A 21,632-nucleotide genomic window follows, 5' to 3' on the forward strand; every position below is an offset into this window, starting at 1 on the left:
CTCCATCAGCGAATCAGTGGATAAGTTCAACAAACAGACTTCATGTGAAAACTGTAATGAATTTACCTGGTTACACAATTGCACTATTTGACCATGGAGCACACAGTTATAGAAGGGATTTATTTATAATCGCACTATCCGTTGTCACCCAGATAAAGATGGGTTCCATTTTGAGTCTGGTTCCTCTCAAGGTTTCTTCCTCATATCGTCTCAGGGAGTTTTTCTTTGCCACCACCGCCTCTGGCTTGCTCATTAGGGATAAATTTATACACCTGTGACACCTGTGTTTTATTTGTCATTCATTCTCTATGGCCCGAAAATGTGATTTTTTTTTTTTCCATGGTTCGAACATCGTAAGTCTATTTGCTTATAAAAGTCATAGCATACCTCTCCTCAGTAGGCCGGATGATCTCATTCATGTCCATAGCACAAACGGTGTGGGATGAGTTATGCGCCAAAGTTATGTCAGCCAGTAATGATAATACTATTATTATTATAAGGTCTCAATATGACGTGCCAAATTTGTTGATGATTGGAAAAAATGTTTAGGAAGAGTAGCGAAAAAACTGTTCTTAGCAAAATCCAAGATGGTCAACAGAGAGTACACTTGAATTTCAGATGTTGGTGTGTGTTCATTTCAGCATACTCAAGGGAATTATATGAAAAGTGAACTATGAATTTAGCAAAAATTCTTCAAATAATATAAGGAAAAAAATGCAAGTTGTTACAGTTCTTGACCCCAAGGTGGCACAGTCATGAAACTTCTTGGGTACATTCAGGGCGTGGTCCTGAATCAAGTTTCATGATAACACGTAGATGCATTGCTGAGATACACCCTCACATCCTATTTTTTGCATTTGCCAGCACGTTATAGGAGAACAGTTTAGAATATCAAAATTCCTTTGATAACTAGACAGATCTCAAGATAATGTGAGCCAAATTTTCTCAAGATTGTAAAAAATTTCCAGGAGGAGTAGCAAAAATGGCAGTTAGCTGTAAGAATGTAATGAAATTCTGGTCATGGTCCTGAAGATGCCTACCAAGTTTTGTGTCAATTTTGAGATAGAGTCACACATCCTGTTTGGCAGTTTCGCCATCAGATTCATTGGCTCATTAGGGGCAAACCGTTTGGAGTAATCAAACTTTTGTGAGGCTTACTCTGAAGATGACATCTGCCAAATTTGGTGATGATTGGACAAAATTTGTAGGAGGAATAGCGAAAAAACTGTTTTTGACAAAATCCAAGATGGCGGAATGTCTAATTAGGCAGAAATTGACGTTATAGGGTGCATATAAAGCAAAGTAAGGAGCTAAGCAAGTGTCAGAGCATGGTCATGATTTTACATATCAAGTTTCAGTGCAGTAGGCAGTAGTGTTGCCAAGATATTACATAAAACACTATGCAGTGCATATGTCAATGCTTTATATGGAAACAGTTTGAGATATTAAAAAGGTTTTTTTGCAAGCATGCTCTGATGATTGAAATTTGGTGAAGATTTGATAAATGGTTTAGGAGGACTCTGTACTGATTTTTACTCAAGGGACCGATGACCTAGTGAGTTTTGATCACACGTCAGTTACGGTGGGGGTATGAGTGTTTCAGATAACCCCTCCCTCCTTTTACTTGGGGCATCAGCTAAGCAATTTCACCTTAACAATATGAGAACAATCCAAAAGGACTGTTCAATAAATTAGAATTAATGTAAATTGGAGGGAGTTTGCCAACTGATTTATCTGAAAGATTTATGAGATTCTGGATAACTAGTAGAGCCTCTGATCATCAACACAAGGAAGACACAGTTGTAATAAAATGAATTTTATTAACACTAGATAAGCAAGAGTAAATATCACAACTACTAAAAGATACTAATATATGAATATGCACTGGTAATGAATAATAAACTAATGACTAAACAAAAGATGCCAAATTGATATATGGAAAACAATATATGTGGTGACCACAGAATGGATAAATGCAGTGCTGTTGAGTTGAATGTTGCAATGGAAGAGGATTATATGGTAGCAAACATCTTATGGGGAAACCACTTAAAGGCTCTTGCAAATGACGATAAATAAATTCTTTTTATCATTAAACAAATAATTTAACTATTACTTATGAGCTAACCCCAGATAAATTTTTATCTAAGCAAATTAGACAAACATATACTGCTATTATAAACTAATGCCAAGGTCTCTGAAAAGAGATTTAGTAAGTTTATATTTCCGTTCTACACAGCTGGGTGATCAGTCCGGTGGCAAAGACATCTTCCACTGGTGATGCGGATTGCATGCACATTCCAATAGTCGTTGCCACACTCTGCTGGAGAATGCTGAACTCCTATCGTGCCAGGGAGGTCCTTAGAGTCTGGACCATGCAGTTGGGTCCTTCGCAGACTGGCTGTGTCACTGAGGAGCCATGTGGGTCAGGCAATATCTGCCGGTGTGGGGATCCTTACAGTCTGGAACACGCAGCTGAAAGTACCTTGAAGGGAAGGTTTTGCTTGCAAAAGCTTAACCTTAATCAAGCTTATCCTTGTCAGGTCAGAGATTCAAGACAGTTGTTTCCGTTAATGTCTTCTACCTCACGGGCTGAAAACTCAGAACGTGGTGTTTCTGTTAATGTCTCTTTCCTCATCAAGTTAGGAACTCGGAACAAGGAGGTGCCGATCTGGGAGGTACCTTTATCCCTTTCTCATAAGGAGGAGATTATAGTCTGGCACTTTTCCATTCTAGCAATGTGATTGGCTATTGATGCCAGAAGTGGCTACAGTGTAGCCCACCCTAGTGTGGAACTCAGTTGTGTAATGTAAAGTTCACAGTTGGAGACGTGTCTTTAAAGTTTGCCTATGAGTTATTTCGTTTCCAAACCTCTTTCAGAATATTATAGGCCTGGTGCTGAACACAGAGTCCAAACATGATAAGAAATGGTTGAACTATCACCCATGCATTCATTTATGTGTTAATGGTTAGCTCATATAAACTGTTGTGTCAGCAGTCATTTTCCATTAACATAAACTGTTCTATACATGACTGGATGTGTCAAAGTGTATGTCAGTTTTAAGGATTCCAAACATATGTATGAATAGATTTAGTCTTTTAGTCTTAGAGTCTTTGTGGCCTTTCTTTGTTTCAGCCACTGCTGCTGCATGCAGAGGTTCTAAGGAATTTTTATGGCAGTGCTGGCTTTAGGAATGAGTTTGGTGGTTAGGGTCGACCTGTGGTCCAATGAGGAGTCCTTCCTCATGTGGATGTGGGTGATGGGGGTCTCTTTCCCTGCCCTGTAAGGGGTGTCTGACAGTTGTCTTAGCAGCTGATCTGATTATGTCAGGCATTTGTTTATGTTCATTCACTAAGATCCAATCACAATGTGGCAAACTTTTCTCCATCCTGGCAGTTAGAGGGGCCCTGTTATAAACTGAAATGCCATCTTAACTGCTGTTCGCTACAACTCTACAACTCAAAAAGTAGGTTTTTAACATGACTCAAAATGGCAGACAGACAAAATGGCCTACTGCGGAAAAATGTATATCACTGGGTTTGGACCGACAGTTCGGTTTAGTCTAGCAACATGAAAGCCATAAATTATTGCTGGCATGGACGGAAGATCATCTTAGTCGAATTTGGTGATTTCAAGATTCTTAGAAGTTAGAAGTTTAGACAAACTTGCTGTGGTAACAGTTCAGACAGTCCTCTATCTATGTGCAAAATTTAACAAGTTTTTACCGTACAGTTCTATGGGCTGCCATAGACGTCCACGGCAGAATAATAATAATAATAATAATAATAATAACACCACTAGGGCTTGACCCCTAACAAGAACACTAAAGAAAACAATAGGTGCCTATGCACCTTCAGTACTTGGCCCCTAATCATAATAGTAATAATAATAATAATAATAATAGTAATGTGTGCCCTGCCACACTGCAAAAATTGTTCAGGAATTGTTTGAGGAACATGACAAAGAGTTCAAGGTGTTGACTTGGCCTCCAAATTCCCCAGATCTCAATCCGATTGAGCATCTGTGGGATGTACTGGAAAAATAAGTCTGATCCATGGAGGCCCCACCTCGCAACTTACAGGAGACATCTGCTGCTAACATCTTGGTGCAAGATACCACAGCACACCTTCAGAGATCAGTGGAGTCCATAACTCGACAGGTAAGAGCTATTTATATATATATATATATATATATATATATATATATGTATATGGTAGGTGGTGTGATACCCTGAAGTAGATTATTTTCATATAACAATGACATGTCACTCATTTTAACTGTTTAAAGTTAGATTTAATGTTGTGGAACATCCATGACACAAGTTAGTTCCTGTTGTCACTTACATTATAGCAATGTTCGTTCCCTTAGCAGCATTCTCTCTCTCTCGCTCTCTCTCTCCTCTATCAAAAAATGCAACCTCATTTCATCGTGAAACCAGAAAGTGTAAACTCCGCTGTACTGAAGACTTTCCCATGTTTAGACACTTTGCAGAGCAATGCGACTGTTACAAAACACTCAGAATTGAGAACTCTACTGCATATGTGCACCTCTCGTTCTTTGTGCGTTTGCATTTTTTCAATTTTATCTACAAGTAAAGGATAAACTTTTTTTTTTAATATTAAGAACTGTTAGTAAGAGTTCTGCCATCAGTAAAAAGTAATAGAATGCTCCAACTTTATGTGACCAATTTTCCATGTCCAATTTATCTGACTTCACCCTACTACTAGTTGGTTTGTGGTGCTTTTTATTTATAGCACAGCTTCCAAACCCTGTTTCTGGAGTACCCCCTGTCCTGTACATTTTAGTGGTTTCCTTGCTTTAACACACCCTCTTTAAATCAGAAAGAGCTGTTAATTAGCTGATCCGTTCAGTCGGGTGTGTTGTGAGCAGGTAAAACACTAAAATGTGTGAGACTGGGGTACACCAGTACCAGGCTTGGGAACCTATGCTTTACGGCAATCTGTATATGTACGATTTCCGGATTTCTTTTGTCACCTTCGTTCGAGTCACTTGTCGTTCGTCTCTTCAGGCCTGACTCGGTTCTCGCGTCTTGCCAATCCCCGCGGTTCGAGGCGCTCGGCGCTCGGCTCTTGTCTCCGTGAGTCTGAGGAACGCTTGGGAACATGGCGTCAGACGGAATGATTTTAACTAACCATGACCACCAAATTCGAGTTGGAATCTTGACAGGTAGGCGCGAAATGGTACCTAATCCTTGTATTTCACGTCCACTGGTCACGTTTGTTTTTCGGAAACTTTCCGTATGGCTGTCTGTTTTAACTGCAGTCATGTGAGCTGGCTTCGCTTCTGCTCGTTTCGCCTGTCAGTCGCTTGTCTCGTGCAACCTGCTGGCTCAGAGCTTTGCGTCTCCTTCTTTCCATCTGCACTGAAGCCAGAGTCTCAGGCTGTGTGTGATCGCTTTTAAGTCTGTTATGCAGCAAAACCCGCTCTCAAAAAATCAGTTTGTGCTGTTTCGTGTGATGAATTATTCATTTATTGTACGCAGCCGTTATGTAGGGCTTGGAGACTAAATTCGCTCACACCTATCTATCTATCTATCTAATGTATATATGTGTGTGTGTACATGTATGATGCTAATATTTTTACTGTTGGGCCACTGCACAGCAGTTTTGGACTTCAGCTGACTTCAGCGCGCGCGTTTGAATTCGCCGCAGTAGGCCTATGGAAATTAAATAAAATGTAACGTCTGACTATTTTTTGACACACATGAACCCCGGTTTTCCAAACGTGGATAAAGTCGGCTGTAGTCTCCTTGTGAATAAATATGGCTGCTATTGCACCCGATGGGAAAGGAGAGGACGCTCATACACACACACAATGCAAATGCAGTGAGTTCACGTCACGTGTTCGTGATGCTTTGGCTTCACTGCGCATGAGCTACATGCTATTTACCTGGTTATAGAAATCTATGGTACGCTAAAATGGCCATTAATGTGTGAAATAGAATAGACGATTTTCATGCCTTATAATGCATAAATTATGTTTCAGACGGATTTTTTAACGCCTCATAAATAAATAGGTACAAAAACATGTCAGTAGGTGTTAACCACGCCCAATGGCCTTATATATGGGTGAATGTATATACCGGGGTGCAAAAGTAAAGCCAAAATGTCTCTGAGGTCCTCTAGTGGCTGGTTGCAGTTAAAAAAAAAAAAAATAAATAAAAAAAAAATAAAAAAAATTAGCCCCGCCTATTCACGTGTTAATCAATGGGACAGATGGCAAACTTCCATTTTGTTACATCTACACAAATAATTTTTGGGCAGTAGTGTTTTGTCGTTTTTACAAGCTCAAGTGACCTTGATATCTTCTCCCAGTATTTTTCCTTATGATGAACGTGTTTTATAGGAGTTATTTGGTGATAAATAAAAGGGTGTGGTTGGTGAGGTGATGTTTTGGACATGAAAGTCGAGCCTTATGAATGTGCACACACTTTTCAACCCTCACCTAAGGCTACGTCCACATTATCCAGATAAATTTGAAAACGCAAATTTATTTGCGATTTATTTGCGCTCTTTTTCGCTACGTTTTGACCTGCTGTACACATTGAGACAGCATTTTTGTCCATCGAAAAAGGAGCGTTTCAAAAACGCTCTCCCAAGTGGATACATTTGAAAACGTTGTTTTCACGTTGTAGTGTGGACTGAGAAAATGGAGATATTCAAAACAATGACCTTTTTTTTGTCATGTGACCCATTCAACTCAAAACAAACAAGATAGTGGATGATCTTGTACTGCAGTTGTCATGCCTGCTATCCAGTTTGATAGCGTTGTTAAGGATTAATGTCACTTTGTACAACTATGGAAGTATTTTCAAGACAAATTTCAAAAGCAGTTGTAAATTGCATTTGCAATTGCGTTTTCTATATGTGCATGCATAAATTGTTACATAATTCAAATGCAAATCATGTAGTACCATTTGCATATTCATTTACATGAACATACAATGTCTGCCAAATTTCAAATGGAAAAGCAAAGTCATTTGCAATTGCATTTTCCTATGTCTTACAATTACCTGTTTGCTTTTTCACTTCCTCGGCGTTGTGTATGAAACCTGCGAAAATTCAAATGCAGTCGCAATTCCCTTTGCATTTGCATTGCTGATGCCTTACACAGAAACCTGTCAATCAGTGTTGGGGGTGGGAGTATACTACTGGGTGTGTTTGTATTTGGAAGTGAGGTCAGTCACAGCCGAAGGCCAAGAAGGAAAACGTGCAGACTATTGTACCAATGCTTCACTCCTGCATAAAGTGCGTGTGGCACATATACACGCACTTTACACATATGTAATAGTGTTTTATGTTTTTACATTATTTAAGGTTTTTAATACCAAACATAATGTAAAATTATGATATTATGGAAATTATAAGGTTTAGTATAATTACACTGATTATTATAATTACGTTAATTACATTGATACATGTGCACGCATACCAATCATAGGTAAAAACATTGCTAAATTTGGCTAAATTATAAAAGCCAGAAGTGATACTAAATGAAGAGCCATTTGGGAGCTGAAAGAGCTGGCTCTTTTTTTAAATTCAAGAAATATGAACATTATACACTTTCATTCATTTGCAAATATTAAACATTATACAGTTAAGTCCACTGGCTCTTATTGCTGAGCTGAGCCAAACGATCTGGCTCAAAAAAAGAGCCCAAATTCCCATCATTACTTCATGGCCGTCGACTGTCACTGACCTGACCTCTAGATACAAACATCTTCAGTAATATATTCCCACCCCTAATACTGATTGACAAGTTTCTGTGCAAGGCATCGGAAATGCAAATGCAAAGGGAATTACGATTGCATTTGAATTTCTGCAGGCTGTGTGAACAACCCTGAGGAAAAGAAATAGCAAACGGGGTAATTGTGATTGCTATGTCAATATGATAGGGTTATAACTCGTAAGACAAAAGGGAAGAGAAATGCAATTGCAAATGGACTTTGCTTTTCCATTTGAAATTTGGTAGACATTGTATGTTCGTGTAAACGAAAATGAAAGTGGTAATACGCCATTTGCATTTGAATTATGTAACAATTTATGCATGCACAAATAGAAAATGCAATTGCAGATGCAATTTGCGATTGCTTTTGAAATTTGTCTGGAAGATACTTCCATAGTACAACCTTCAGATTACATTTTTTCCAAAGGGGATGGAATGTTCACTTGCAATTGCTATTTGGTGGTAGAATAAAAATGAAGCAGGCCAAAGCTTCTTCCATTTTTATGCATGCGCAGTATAGGGACCTAAGCATTTTCGGATGTTTAATTTTGGATGAGCAATTTTTGAAAAAATGCCAGTGTAGACAGAGTGTTTTTAAAATGAAAATGCAGTTTTCAGATATATCTGTATTAATGTGTATGTAGCCTAATGTGCATACAGTTCTGTACAAAGCCATGTCTTGTTCTGCTGTAAACTGTTGTAACAGACCCTCAGCCAGGGGTCATAGGATGGGGAAGAGGCATGTTTCCACTTAAGCTATATAAGGCAGGTGGCTAGCAGGGTACAGAAGGTTATAGCGTCAGATTTGGTGGAAGAAATTGGAGTATGCCTAGGATGCAGACCGGACAAGGCAACCAAAGGGCAGGGCTTAAAACGTGTTTTCAAAATAAGAAAAAGACAGTGAAATACTTACTGCCAGGAGGTCCCAAGAATGGGACATGACCAGAGCATGTGATAGAGGATGGCAGGAACTAAATGGCATCTGTCACACGGAGGATCAATATTTGGCTTAATTTTGTCTAGCCTTGGCTTAGTCCAATATACATGATATACCAAATTCAGCCTAATCGAACTGTGTCTAGAACAGATTGAAGATGAAGTAATTTGTAGAAGAGCTGAATCCCACTCTTTGTCTTCAAGTCTTAGCTGTAAAGCTGTTCACCATTGTTTCCTGATATGAAGAGCAGAGGAAAAAATGGAGGAAAAAAAATCAGGGTGTATATTTTTGAATTAATACCTTTAGCAGGGAGTGTAACATCAAATATATAATCTAAAGTAAATTTTTTGAGGAAGATAGAGAAAAAAATTGATTTCCATAAGTTGGGTCAATAAGTATTTGGAGAGTGACACAATTTTTGTACTTTTGCCTCTGTACACCATCGCAGTGGATTTGAAATGAAGCAATCAAGATGTGATTGAAGTATAGACTTTCAGCTTTAATTCAAGGGGTTTAACAGAAATATTGCATTAACTGTTTAGGAATTACAGCCATTTATTTACATACACAGTAGATTGGCCAGTATAGATTTAACACCACAGGTGTTAAATTTCAAGTCAAGTCAAGTGGAGTTTGTCATTTCAGCCATATACAAGTACACAGTGAAACGAAACAACGTTTCTCCAGGACCAAGGTGCCACATAAGGCAACACAGAACAACACAGAACTACGGGGACTACATAAATTACATAAATTAAACGTAAAGTGCACAAGTGCAAACATGTGCAGACAGCACAAGACAGAACAGACAGTACATAACTACGACGCCGACCAGTACACAGTCCTGTTGAAAGTGATAAAGTGACAGTAGTGCAAATATTACAGCTGAGGTACTGTAAACAGTGTAAACATAGTAGTAGCAGCAATAATAAGACATGTGCAAAACATGTGCAGTGCATGTGCATAGAGGATGTTCTGTTGTGTGTATATATATGTATGTATGTATGTGTGAGTTCCTTTGGACCAGTTCAGTTGTGTGTGTGTGTATATATATGTGTGTGTGTGTGTGTGTGTGTGTGTGTGTGTGTGTGTGTGTTCCTTCAGTCCAGTTCTAGGTATTTAGGAGTCTGATGGCATGAGGGAAGAAACTGTTGCACAGTCTGGTTGTGAGGGCCCGAATGCTTCGGTACCGTTTACCAGACGGCAGGAGTGTGAAGAGTGTGTGTGAGGGGTGTGTGGGGTCATCCACAATGCTGGTGGCTTTGCGGATGCAGTGTGAGGTGTAAATGTCTGTGATGGAGGGAAGAGAGACCCCGATGATCTTCTCGGCTGTCCTCACTATCCGCTGCAGGGTCTTGCGATCTGAAACAGTGCAATTCCCAAAGCAGGCAGTGATGCAGCTGCTCAGGATGCTCTCGATAGTCCCTCTGTAGAACATGGTGAGGATGGAGGGTGGAAGATGTTCTTTCCTCAGCCTTCGCAGAAAGTACAGGCGCTGGTGTTGAGCGACCAGGTGAGGTTGTCCGCCAGGTGAACACCAAGAAACTTGGTGCTCTTGACGATCTCCACGGAGGAGCCGTCGATGTTCAGAGGAGAGTGGTCATTCTGTGCTCTTCTGAAGTCAACAACCATCTCTTTAGTTTTGTCCACATTCAGAGACAGGTTGTTGGCTCTGCACCAGTCCGTTAGCCGCTGCACCTCCTCTCTGTATGCTGACTCGTCGTTCTTGCTGATGAGACCCACCACGGTCGTGTCATCGGCGAACGTGATGATATGATTCGAGCTGTGCATTGCTACACAGTCGTGAGTCAGCAGAGTGAACAGCAGTGGACTGAACAGATATGGACTGAGCACTTTTCTGATGTATATATGAGTCCCACCAGTCTAATATTTAAGTAACACTTTCAAAAGATGAATATATACATCTCAGTAGTGTAAATTATTTTACACCAAGAGTGTAAAAATGTACTCTGGAGTTAAATTATATATTACTCTGGGCAAGTGTGTATTAAACACCAATCGAGGTTTATTTTTACCCTGATTGGAGTAAATGTAAACTCCCTAACATTATTTTACTCAGAGAAAGTGTATATTAAACAATGTTTGAATCTGTTTTCAACACTCTGGAAGTGAAAAAAATAATTTTTATGCTTAGACACTCTTTGCTGTACATTCTTAGCATATCCAGTCTTACTCAAAATGGCTGTGTATTCAGTGTTTAAATGAACGAATCACAAGAAGATTCCCAAAACAACTGGATTTATTTCCCCCAAGAGTACATAGCACAGGCCACAAGAATCAGTATATATACACAGCTGATAGGTGGTGGTGGGGGTGTTCACAAATACCTTCAGTATATCAGGTTTACTATATACTAGGTACAAAACACACAACAAGCCAAACATTGCCTGCAGGTCTGAATGTGCAAGTGTTTTGTGCAATGTTCATTATTTAAATGGAGACATATTGACACTTCTAACATGAGTGAAGGTATTCAAAGTATAAAGTTCCAAAACTTTACTGAACACCAGCAAATCTAAACAAGAAGACCTGAGCACAGGAACACCCTCCCTGAAAAAAAAATGCTTCATATAAAAACATACATTGTAACAATATAAAAGTCATTTTGCTCAAATCCATAAGTTGTCTGAAGGCATAAAGAAACGCAAGATTTTAACATTCAAAAGGGAGACAGTCCTGCAAAGCCCCTCCTTGACATGAAATAAGTGAAGATGTTCAACAAAGCATACGGTTTCAAAATCACAAGTCACCAAAAAATGGTAGCCATCACAATTATATCACTAATTTTACTGAACACAGGAATATCACTGTGTCGCAAATCTTACAGGTTCATGTGGAAATGAGGAAGCAGGAGGCAGGCTTGGGAGCAACTTAGAAGCTTTTTATTCTTCAGTTTCACTTCTGCTTTCAGCGGTTTATTTTCACTTGCACACACACAGCTCTGTGCTGGATCAATCTCTCTCTCTTTTGAGGCACTCGTCTCTCTCCTTTTATCCTCGCCCCAGCTCACTGCAACACAGAACACTTGTTAGTAGAATTCCTCGCAGGTGTGCATTCCTTACCACTTACCTTCTCCGGCTCCGCCCTCCATTTACAAACCGGCGCTCGACCCCAAAATAAGTAATCCAAGGAAGATCAACATAAGTATCAATTTGCAGACTTTCTGCAATTAGTTCACAGTCAAACAAGTTACTAAGCTGAATGGTTGTTATGGTCCACACTCAATGACTGAGATTCCCAGTGATATGCGATAGACATCTGATGTTTTAGAGCTAATGACTTAAGAGTGTGTGGTGTTCACAAATCAAATGCTTTAGATAAACAGTCATGCCATCTGAGATTACTGGAGAAAACACAGTATTTATTATCTGTAGTAAAAGCAGCAGTAAGCTCCAGTGTTTATTTCCTACTTTAACCAGATCTCCAAAAAATAGAGGCAGATTTCTAATGAGGCAAAATGTCTGAATGGCATTGAGACTCAACCCATTCCCAGCTTGTTCAAAGTTAACCATGGCTGATTGGTTTTTATGTTCAACATAACCATAGTTGAACGAGTAAATTCTATTGCGCGTAGCCTGCAAGGATATGATGTTTCTGTCTTACAGATACTCAAAGAGCAACTTCATCTCTGTCCTACTTCCTCTAAAATATCATGCATGATATTCACTACAGAATTGTCAGAAACATTAAAATGCCACAACTCATTAAGTAAACATGTTCTTTTGACACTAAATGATGACTGTGGAGCAGCATCAGTTAGGAGGCTTAGACAGTGAGCATGTAGAACTTTGTCATGCAATATTATGGTTGGATTGTCATTACTGAAAATGATCTAAGAAGCTGGCTTGTCTAGATTGGCAATTTAATTCCAGAACTTAAAGCAACTACATTATGACTTGAGAGGACCTTGTTACCGTGCCCCTCCCTGTGTGGCGGACATACCAGTTTTTCTCCGCTGTCCTATCTGCGGTATCCCCCGGAGGAAACGCTGAAATCGTCGAAGACGTGGTAAGCGCGGAGGAGCGGCCTTCAAACTCAAGTCTCACTTGGTGTTGCAGCAGTCATCTTCTGCTTGCCAGCTCTCTCTTTCCACTTCCCTGGTCGGCGATCGTTTCATCCACTGGCGTTCTCTGGACATACCGTACCGCTGGATTCGACCGATTACGCCAGATTGCACCTACCATCGCGTCGCTGGGATTACGCCTCGGCTTCGTCGCGGAGGTGTAAATATGGGCAATCTCCGCCAGTTTCACCGAGACTCGCAGCAGTCTTATGATACGGTTCAGGCCAGGATGGCGTTGATTAATGCCCGCTCACTGGTAAATAAGACTTTTCTACTAAATGACTTTATTACGTCAGCTGGTCTAGATGTTTTATTTGTGACGGAGACTTGGCTGCAACCAGGCGATTTGACGCCACTCTCTGAACTTTTGCCTCATGACTATGCGTTCATAAACACACCAAGGGAAACTGGTCGTGGTGGAGGATTAGCGCTTATTTTTAAAATGATATATCTGTGCCGGACTTTACCCGTGAATGCCTTCTACAGTTTTGAGCTACAACTTTATCAATTTGATTCCCCTAATCCGCTGGTGGTGGCCTTGATCTGTCGTCCTCCTAAACTTGCCAACGATTTCATTGAGGAATTTGCAGGCCTTCTAAGTGAACTTTTTACAAAATATGATCGTCCGATGATTCTTGGGGACTTAAATATCCATATTTGTTGTAGGTCTGACTCTTTGTCTATGGATTTTTTAAACCTGGTCGAATCATTTGATCTTATACAATGGGTGAATGGCCCTACACACATCCAGGGCCATATGCTAGACCTGGTTTTGTCACACAATTTGTCTGTTTCTGATATGACTATTTCTGACCTCAACTTTTCAGACCATAAGCCTCTTCTTTTTACTGTCCCTATCCACATTTGGTTTGATAAACCTCATGGTGCTGTCAGATCGTCAAACTTCAAGTTGATTATGAAGTATTGCAGGCTGCATTGGCTAATTTTCAAAAAGCAGCCAAGGCTGCTAAAACAAAATATTTCTCTGATATTATTAATCAAAATTGTCATAAGCCTAAGGCTCTCTTTTCTATTATTGACTCAGTTCTCAATCCACATGGAAATTCTCATACAGTGTCTTCTTCCTTAACATCGGATGATTTTCTTAGTTTTTTCTTAAAAAGGTTGCCGATCAGAGACCACAGTCTGCTACAACATACTGTGACATTATCGAACCTTCTTTGCGTGCTCCCGCTTGGAGTGCTTTTGAACCCACCTCTTTGTCTGTCAGTCTTCTGGCTATTGTTAACAAATCACTTAGTTTGGGGACCATACCAGCTGATCTCAAACATGCACTGGTAGTTCCGTCTCTCAAGAAGCCAAATCTTGACCCTGCGGATCCTGCTAATTATAGGCCTATCTCTAACTTGCCTTTTCTTTCTAAGATCCTAGAAAAAGTTGTTCAACTTCAATTAAACTCTTTTTTGTTAAAAAAACTCTATCTATGAAACATTTCAGCCAGGATTCAGAACATTTCATAGTACTGAGTCAGTTTTATTAAAGGTGTTAAATGATATCTATATGGTAACTGACCAGGGGCATAGCATTGTTTTAGTGCTATTAGACCTTACTGCTGCATTTGATATGATTGATCATAATATTCTCATTGCCCGACTTAAGTCCTACGTGGGCTTGACGGGAACCGTTTTAAGCTGGTTTAGTTCTTATTTAAAGGACCGGAGGCTCTCAGTTCGTCTAGGCACCCACATGTCACCAGCTGCTAACCTCCCATGGGGGGTCCCGCAGGGATCAATACTTGCTCCAACACTTTTTTTCCCTGTATATGCTCCCTTTGGACTCCATCTTTAGGAAACATGGTGTTTCATTTCACTGCTACGCTGATGATACCTAGATTTATTTGCCACTTAAACGCTCTGATAGCAACACTTTTGATACTTTGTTGGCTTGTATGAAGGATATTAAAATCTGGATGTCATCAAATTTTCTCAATCTTAATGAAAAGAAAACCGAAATTATACTCTTTGGTCCCCCTAGTGGCTTTCCCTTAAAATATCTCAGTAATCACTGTCACATCCCAAGCCAAACCCCTCGTTAAAAACTTGGGCGTGTTGCTTGACAGTGAGTTGAAACTTGACAGTCACGTAAATTCTGTGGTTAAATCCTGCTTCTTCCATCTCCGTCTTCTCTCTAAAATCAAGCCTTTCCTCTCTTTTCAGGACTTTGAGAGAGTAATTCATGTTTTTATATGTTTTAGGCCTAAACTCTGGAATAGCTTACCAGTTCATGTTAGATCTGCTCCTACTTTTCAGGTTTTTAAATCTCTACTCAAAACACATTACTTCTCCATCGCTTTCAATGTACCTTGATGTTTCATCTCTGTTTTTGACTTGATGGCAATCCTGGTTTTATTTCTTATATTTTGTTATATTTTAAAATAGAGTTGTTGATGTAATTAGGTTTTTAGTTGTGATTTTATTTATTAACTTTATATTTTATTTACTACTTATTTTATTTTATGCTATAAAGCACATTGGTCAGCTGCTGCTGTTGTAAATGGTGCTATATAAATAAATTAAACTTGAACTTGAAACTTAATTTTATTATTTTACTATCAGGCACAGTAGGATGGTAGATGGTATTGAAGCCATACCATTTGACATCTTGTGTGTGAAAATTGTTTTCTTTGAAGAGGATGCTCTTTAAAATAGCTACCATCACAGAATTCTCTTAAGATTTGTCTTGGCTCACTTGGCTGAATGTTTATGAATTTCTATATTTTTGAACATGAAACTTAAATTCTGCAATAAAGGAACATATATGAATTCATCAGTGACTGGATCATACGTACCTGTAGTTGTATTCCATCTACATTTACATTTATGGCATTTGGCAGATACCCTTATCCAGAGCGACTTACAATTATCTCATTTATACAACTGAGCAGTTGAGGGTTAAGGGCCTTGCTCAAGGGCCCGGCAGTGGCAGCTTGGTGGTGCTGGGATTCGAACTCTCAACCTTCCGAGCAGAAGTCCAACAGCTTAACCACTGAGCTACCACTTCCCTTCTAGTCTAGTGTCTTATCTCACTCCTAGGGGTATTTCAACAGGTTCTACAACACCCCAGTTCAGCTCAACCCAGAAATATTTTTTCCATTTTGTCTCAGGTGGGAAAATAGAGAAGGGATTGCCAAGACTGTCAAAATACTATTCAACAGCTGCCCTGTGCTCATCAGCTGCAAGCAACTGAACATCATCCTCTTTAATATTTGAATGCAATTCATATACAAGTTCCTTGACATTTTCAGCCACCGATGTGATTACATTGGTGGCCACTCCACTCTGTAGTTTTGGAATAACAGACACACACATTTTTTGATTTCGCAACTTTCTCTCTTCACTGCTTGAAGATATTTTCTGGGTTTTCTGAAATTTTGCTGAAAGGTTGCATAACAGATGCTAGTCCTCTCTCAGCGGAGGGGGCAGGGGGAGATTCAAATGACAGCATGTCAGAACTCTCACTGTTGTGTCTACTTCTGAGATGTTTTCTAAACCCTGAATATGGAACAGATCTCTGACAGCACCTATCATGATTGCATACCAACTGCAATCTTCTGCCAGGATAAAAAGCATGAGAAAGTTTGCATAAAGATTAACTCAAAGGCAAAGGCTGATGGAAAGGACATGCAGGGAACGAGCTGGCCATCCACAACAATGTAGATGTAGGGTAAAGAGGGAAAAACCAATAAAACCAGAAGACATTTCAGTGTGATCTTACAAAAAAAGGGCATGATGCATATGCATTACAGTAAGGATGCATGATATTTACTATGCACCGCAGTATGGTCTTACGAATTAAAAAATTGGTGTCTTATATTGCTGTTACTGAATTTTTTTAAAAAAAAGATCATTAAATCTACTAAATTAAGACACAGGTTTACCGCATATCTCACCACAAGCCCTGTGTAACGTTAATACTAAGAATACCTTGTGGAACCTTACTATTACCTCTTTTCCACCAGTTTGCATTCTGTTTCCAAACCCGGTTCTCGGCCAGTGCTTGCCAGACTTGAGAAACAAATGGTGACGTAAGAGGTTTCATTGCTGTGTGTTGTTTATGTGACTAGGTAACCAGTCGCTGAATTCAATATGCTGGTTAATTGACTGGCCATTCTGGGTCAGAGTACAGATTCCAAAACTTTGTAGTGCACGGTTTTATTGCTTCGTCCACTGGCGCATTTGCTAAGCTCCTTTTTCTGTAATCTTTCTTAAGTTTCTTGAGTTTGTTTACAATTTGCTAAATCATCCAATTGAAGCCGGCGTTAAGCATTTCTTGCCGTATCTCCTTGTACAACTTTTTCCTTTTGAGAGCTCTCTAGTTTGGATCACTGTTGAAGACAGTAGAACGCACGTTTCCTCTGTAGACCACTGCGGAGCTACTTTTCAGACATTTTTTTTTTTTTGTCTTTTTTTCCTTAATGAAATCTGTTTTTGAACACTGAAACTTTGTAATGTAAAATGCTTGAATAAGGAAAATAATTTGCCAGAAATCACAATAAAAATGAAAATAAGAGCTTCTCTTAATACAACTTGATAAGGGCTTCATAAGACAACCCGTGAAGCTTTATTCTTCTTTTGATGTTGGTATTTTACTTTAAACAGCATATGGTTGATCAATTGCTTAGAAACAAAAAGTTATGTTTTTGAAAAAGCATTCTAATATTAAACTAGGCATATAAACTGAAAAAGTGCAGTAGCTAACATCAGTGCTGCCTTCACATGCTATCAGAAATCTGCTAATGAGCTACTTCTATATAGCCAACAAATACAATACAATTTACAAACCAATGCTGCCCCAATTACATTAGGAACAAGTATAGAAACTAATCTCATAGCTAGTGTTTTAAATAGTTAATTTGTAGTTACTTTGTTAAATTGTTACTTTCTAATTTTGCCACAAGCTTGACTAGAGACAAAACTGAATGCTGCACGTGTGAAAGAAAATGGCCGATTTCATGAAACATCTTATGCAATGGAAAGTCCCACCTCACTTTAATGGAGTTCTTCGAATGATTGGATCAGTCATGGAACGATGTAGGCTCTGTTATTAAAACCTGTGATCAAAATTGGCCTAATTGCAGTATTCTAAATCAAAATAAAAAAAGAAAAAGACATTAAAAATCTCCGAACACTCTGAACGAGTGTTCAAAACGTTAATTTTCAGGTTCCTGTGTATGTGAAAGAAGAGGCAACTCCTATTAAATGAAATGGATGGGTCACACCTGAGGTACTTTTGAGATTTTCACAATGGAGGCAGGAATTATACACAGGACTATGTTCACAGAAATCTCTTGTTTGACAATGAAATAACTATCATTTCAGTTAAAACAAACAAAAATAGGATTCTAAGTCTTACCTTTTTCTTTGCTTGCATTAAGTGGCTATAACTGCCTCCTTCAAATGTGGTGTTCATTTTTAAATGTGGACTGTGATGACTCAAGTTGAGGAGGCAAATTCCCGTATGTAAAACATACCCTGCCACAAATTTCCAAAAAAAAAAAAAAAACAGCTCACGACCATACATGTAAAAGAAATAACGCAGTTCTCATTATTATGAAATGAAAAGGCTGACTCACACCTGAGGGTTATAAAATATAGACTGTTTTGGCACATTTTTAATGTTTTTAGTCAAAACAACGTTTTTACTTAAACCTTCTCAAGTTTGTGTGTGTGTGCTTGTGTGTGTGTAATAATGAGACTGCTGCTATTAAATGAAAGTGAGATTCTCCTAATGACTTGATAACGAATGATTCACATATATATGTTCAGTTGCCCAGAGACCCAGAGCTCATAAGCTCAGGTCCGGCAGGGATTGTAAGTGGGGGGAGTGAATGACCAGCACTCTCTTCCACCCTCAATCCCACGACTGAGGTGAGACCCTTGAGCAAGGCACCGAACCCCCAACTGCTCTCTGGGCGCCGCAGCAAAAAAGGCTGCCCACTGCTCCGGGTGTGTGTTCATTGTGTGTGAGTGTGTTCATGGTGTGTGTGGGTGTGTTCGCTACTGTGTGTGTGCGCACTTGGATGGGTTAAAGGCAGAGCACAAATTCCAAGTATAGGTCACCATACTTGGCCACACGTCACTTCACTATTTCTTGTAGTCTGTATCCTAACCCAGTATTATCCTAACTCAGTACCTAATGCTAACATATACGAGGAATGAGCTCTTGGAGTGTCACGGTTACAGAGGAGCAAGGCCAACAAACATCCCGGCGGAGCTAAGAAGGCGTCGGTGTGGGAAAAGAGCCGGCCCGAAGACAAGGGAGAGACGGCAGAGTAACAGGTGGAGGTGCAAGCTTGTCTTCCATTGATTACTATGGGAAACATGAGATCACTAGCCAACAACACAGATGAGCTCACTGGACTAGTAAACAGCCTACGTGAGTACTGTGAGTGCAGTTTGTTGTGCTTCACGGAGACAGGGCTGAATAACCACATACCAGACTGCTTGGTGGAGATAGCCGGCTTCACAATGGTGTGAGCGGATAGAGGGGCGCAGAGCGGCAAGAAACAAGGAGGTGGAGGTGGTCTTGCTGTCTATGTCAGCTCTAAATGGTGTAACCCATCTGTACTGTACACACAGAGCTTTTAACAGTGGCACTAAGGCCATACTTCCTCCCCCGTGAGTTCTCACATGTCATTGTGATCACTGTTTACATTCCACCGAGCGCCATTGCGGCAGGCGCAAGTGATGTCATTCACTTCACCGTCGGGGAGATACTGACAAAACACCCACAAGCTTTTATTACAGTAAATGGGGACTTCAACCATGTATCCATTTCAAGACTGTTAACAAACTTTACACAATATGTAGAATGTAAAACTAGACTAGAAAAAGCTCCAGCTAAACAATGGAAAAGAGGTGTGGAACGGAATGAGGACAATCACTGGGCTCAGGATGTCAGGCCCAGTGGTGGAAGGGAGTCACGACCTTGCCAATAGGTTAAACCTGCACTTTAACAGGTTTGACTCGATCCTGTACAGCTCAGCAGGTCCCTCCTCCACTACAGGTCAAGCAGCCTCTGCACACATGGTGACCTCAGCTGATGTTCATCCCTGTCTTTCACCACCCTTTACCGTCACTGAAGGGGACGACTGGAAGGGGAGCAGCTCAGCCGCCCTTTCCCACCCTAATACCCCCAGTGTTAGTGACAACTTAACCATCAGCTGCACGCCCGCCTCATCCTCTTCCACCTCTTCCCCCCCCAGGCCACCTATTACATCGAGCCATGTGAGACGAGAGCTGTCCAAGCTCTGTGTCACCAAAGCAATGGGCCCAGATAACATCAACCCGAGGCTACTGAGGGCTTGTGCAGATCAGCTTGCAGAGGTGTTCCTGCATCTCTTCAGTCTTTCCTTAAGACTGGGTAAGGTACCAAAACTATGGAAGACCTCCTGCATTGTCCCAATACCAAAGAAAAAACATCCAGAGACTCTCAGTGACTACCGGCCAGTAGCATTGACCTCTCATGTCATGAAGGTCTTTGAGAGACTTGTTTTGCAGCAGCTGATGCCTCAAGTGAGCAGCTCCCAAGACCCTCTGCAGTTCGCATACCAGCCTAGGGTTGGTGTGGAAGATGCGGTAATTTACCTGCTGCACAGGGCGAGCTCACACCTGGAGAAGTCAGGGAGCAGAGTAATGTTCTTCAATTTTTACAGTGCATTCAATACAATCCAGCCGGCTCTGATTGCAAAGAAACTTCGGGCTATGCAGGTGGATCAGAGCATGGTGAACTGGATAACAGACTATCTGTCCAACAGGCCACAGTTCGTCCGACTGCAGTCCACACTCTCTGAGGTACTGATGGGGAACACCGGTGCCCTCCAAGGAACAGTGCTGTCGCCACTCCTTTTCACCATCTACACCTCTGACTTTACATACAACTCTGGAACATGCCACCTCCAAAAGTTCTTGGACAATTCCTCCATTGTTATTTGTATCTATATGGACAACAAGGAAGAGTACAGAGGGGTGGTGGAGAGCTTTGTGCGCTGGGCTGAGGAGAATTACCTTAAGCTTAACGCAGCAAAGACTAAGGAGTTGGTAGTAGACTTCCGGAGGAGTAGGAAGCCACCAACCCCCATCACCACCAAGGGGAGGAGGTGGAAATAGTACACTCCTACAAGTACCTGGGGGTGCATGTCAACTCCAATCTGGACTGGAGGGACAATACGGAGGCTCTCTACAGAAAGGGACAGAGTTGCCTGTATTTTTTGCAGCGGCTCTGCTCCTTTAATGTGTGCAGCAAGCTATTGAGGGCCTACTACCAGATAGTAGTTGCCAGCGTATTATTTTTGCAGTAGTGTGCTGGGGAGGAGGTGTCAAGCCTGGGGAGCAGAACATGATAAACAGGCTTTTGAGGAAGGCCAGCAGGGTGGTTGGCCTGCAGCTGGACAGCCTGGAGGTGGTGGCGGATTAGGAACAAAATAAAGGGGATCTTGAAAAATCTTTCCCACACCCTGTATGAGGAGCTTTGGGAGAGGGGGGGGAGAGGGGGGGGAAAGGGGGGGGGGGGGGAGGAGCACTTTCAGCCAGAGGCTGACCCTCCCCAGGTGTAAGACAGAACGCTTCAGATGATCCTTCATGCCAACGGCTATAAAATTATACAACAGCACGTGACCTGTCACCTAGATGAATAGTCTATTTTTCTTTATATTTTTTGTGTTTTAATATTGCATGTTTGTTACATGTACTTATTTATATGCACTTTTTATTAACTATTTATATACTATTTATTTATTGTCTGCTGCTGTGACAAAACTAATTTCCCCTTGGTGGGATTAATAAAGTGATATTCTATTCTATACACATGACATGAGTGATAAATTGTCATAGCACCACCAACTGGAT

At 40.5% G+C, this 21,632-nt stretch overlaps 1 protein-coding gene across 30 annotated transcripts in view; it reads left to right on the forward strand.

Moving 5' to 3' along the window:
• The first annotated feature begins 4,864 nt into the window (after positions 1-4,864).
• The window catches only part of LOC113533992 (gephyrin), a 160,434-nt gene continuing 143,666 nt past the window's right edge, over positions 4,865-21,632 (forward strand). For 7 of the 30 annotated variants that reach the window (XR_004578924.2, XR_008302570.1, XM_053237835.1 and 4 more), the window contains exon 1: positions 4,871-5,185. Coding sequence is in view for 22 of the 30 variants with exons in the window: in XM_053237835.1 (XP_053093810.1) it covers positions 5,122-5,185 (64 nt within the window). In the remaining 8 variants the exon portion in view is untranslated. Of the gene's footprint in view, positions 5,200-21,632 lie in introns of all 30 variants that reach the window. The other 23 variants (XR_004578925.2, XR_008302571.1, XM_026926540.3 and 20 more) reach the window with 8 other exon arrangements.

The sequence above is a fragment of the Pangasianodon hypophthalmus genome, chromosome 10 (assembly GCF_027358585.1).
Source record: "Pangasianodon hypophthalmus isolate fPanHyp1 chromosome 10, fPanHyp1.pri, whole genome shotgun sequence".
In the NCBI taxonomy this organism is placed as follows: Eukaryota; Metazoa; Chordata; class Actinopteri; order Siluriformes; family Pangasiidae; genus Pangasianodon; species Pangasianodon hypophthalmus.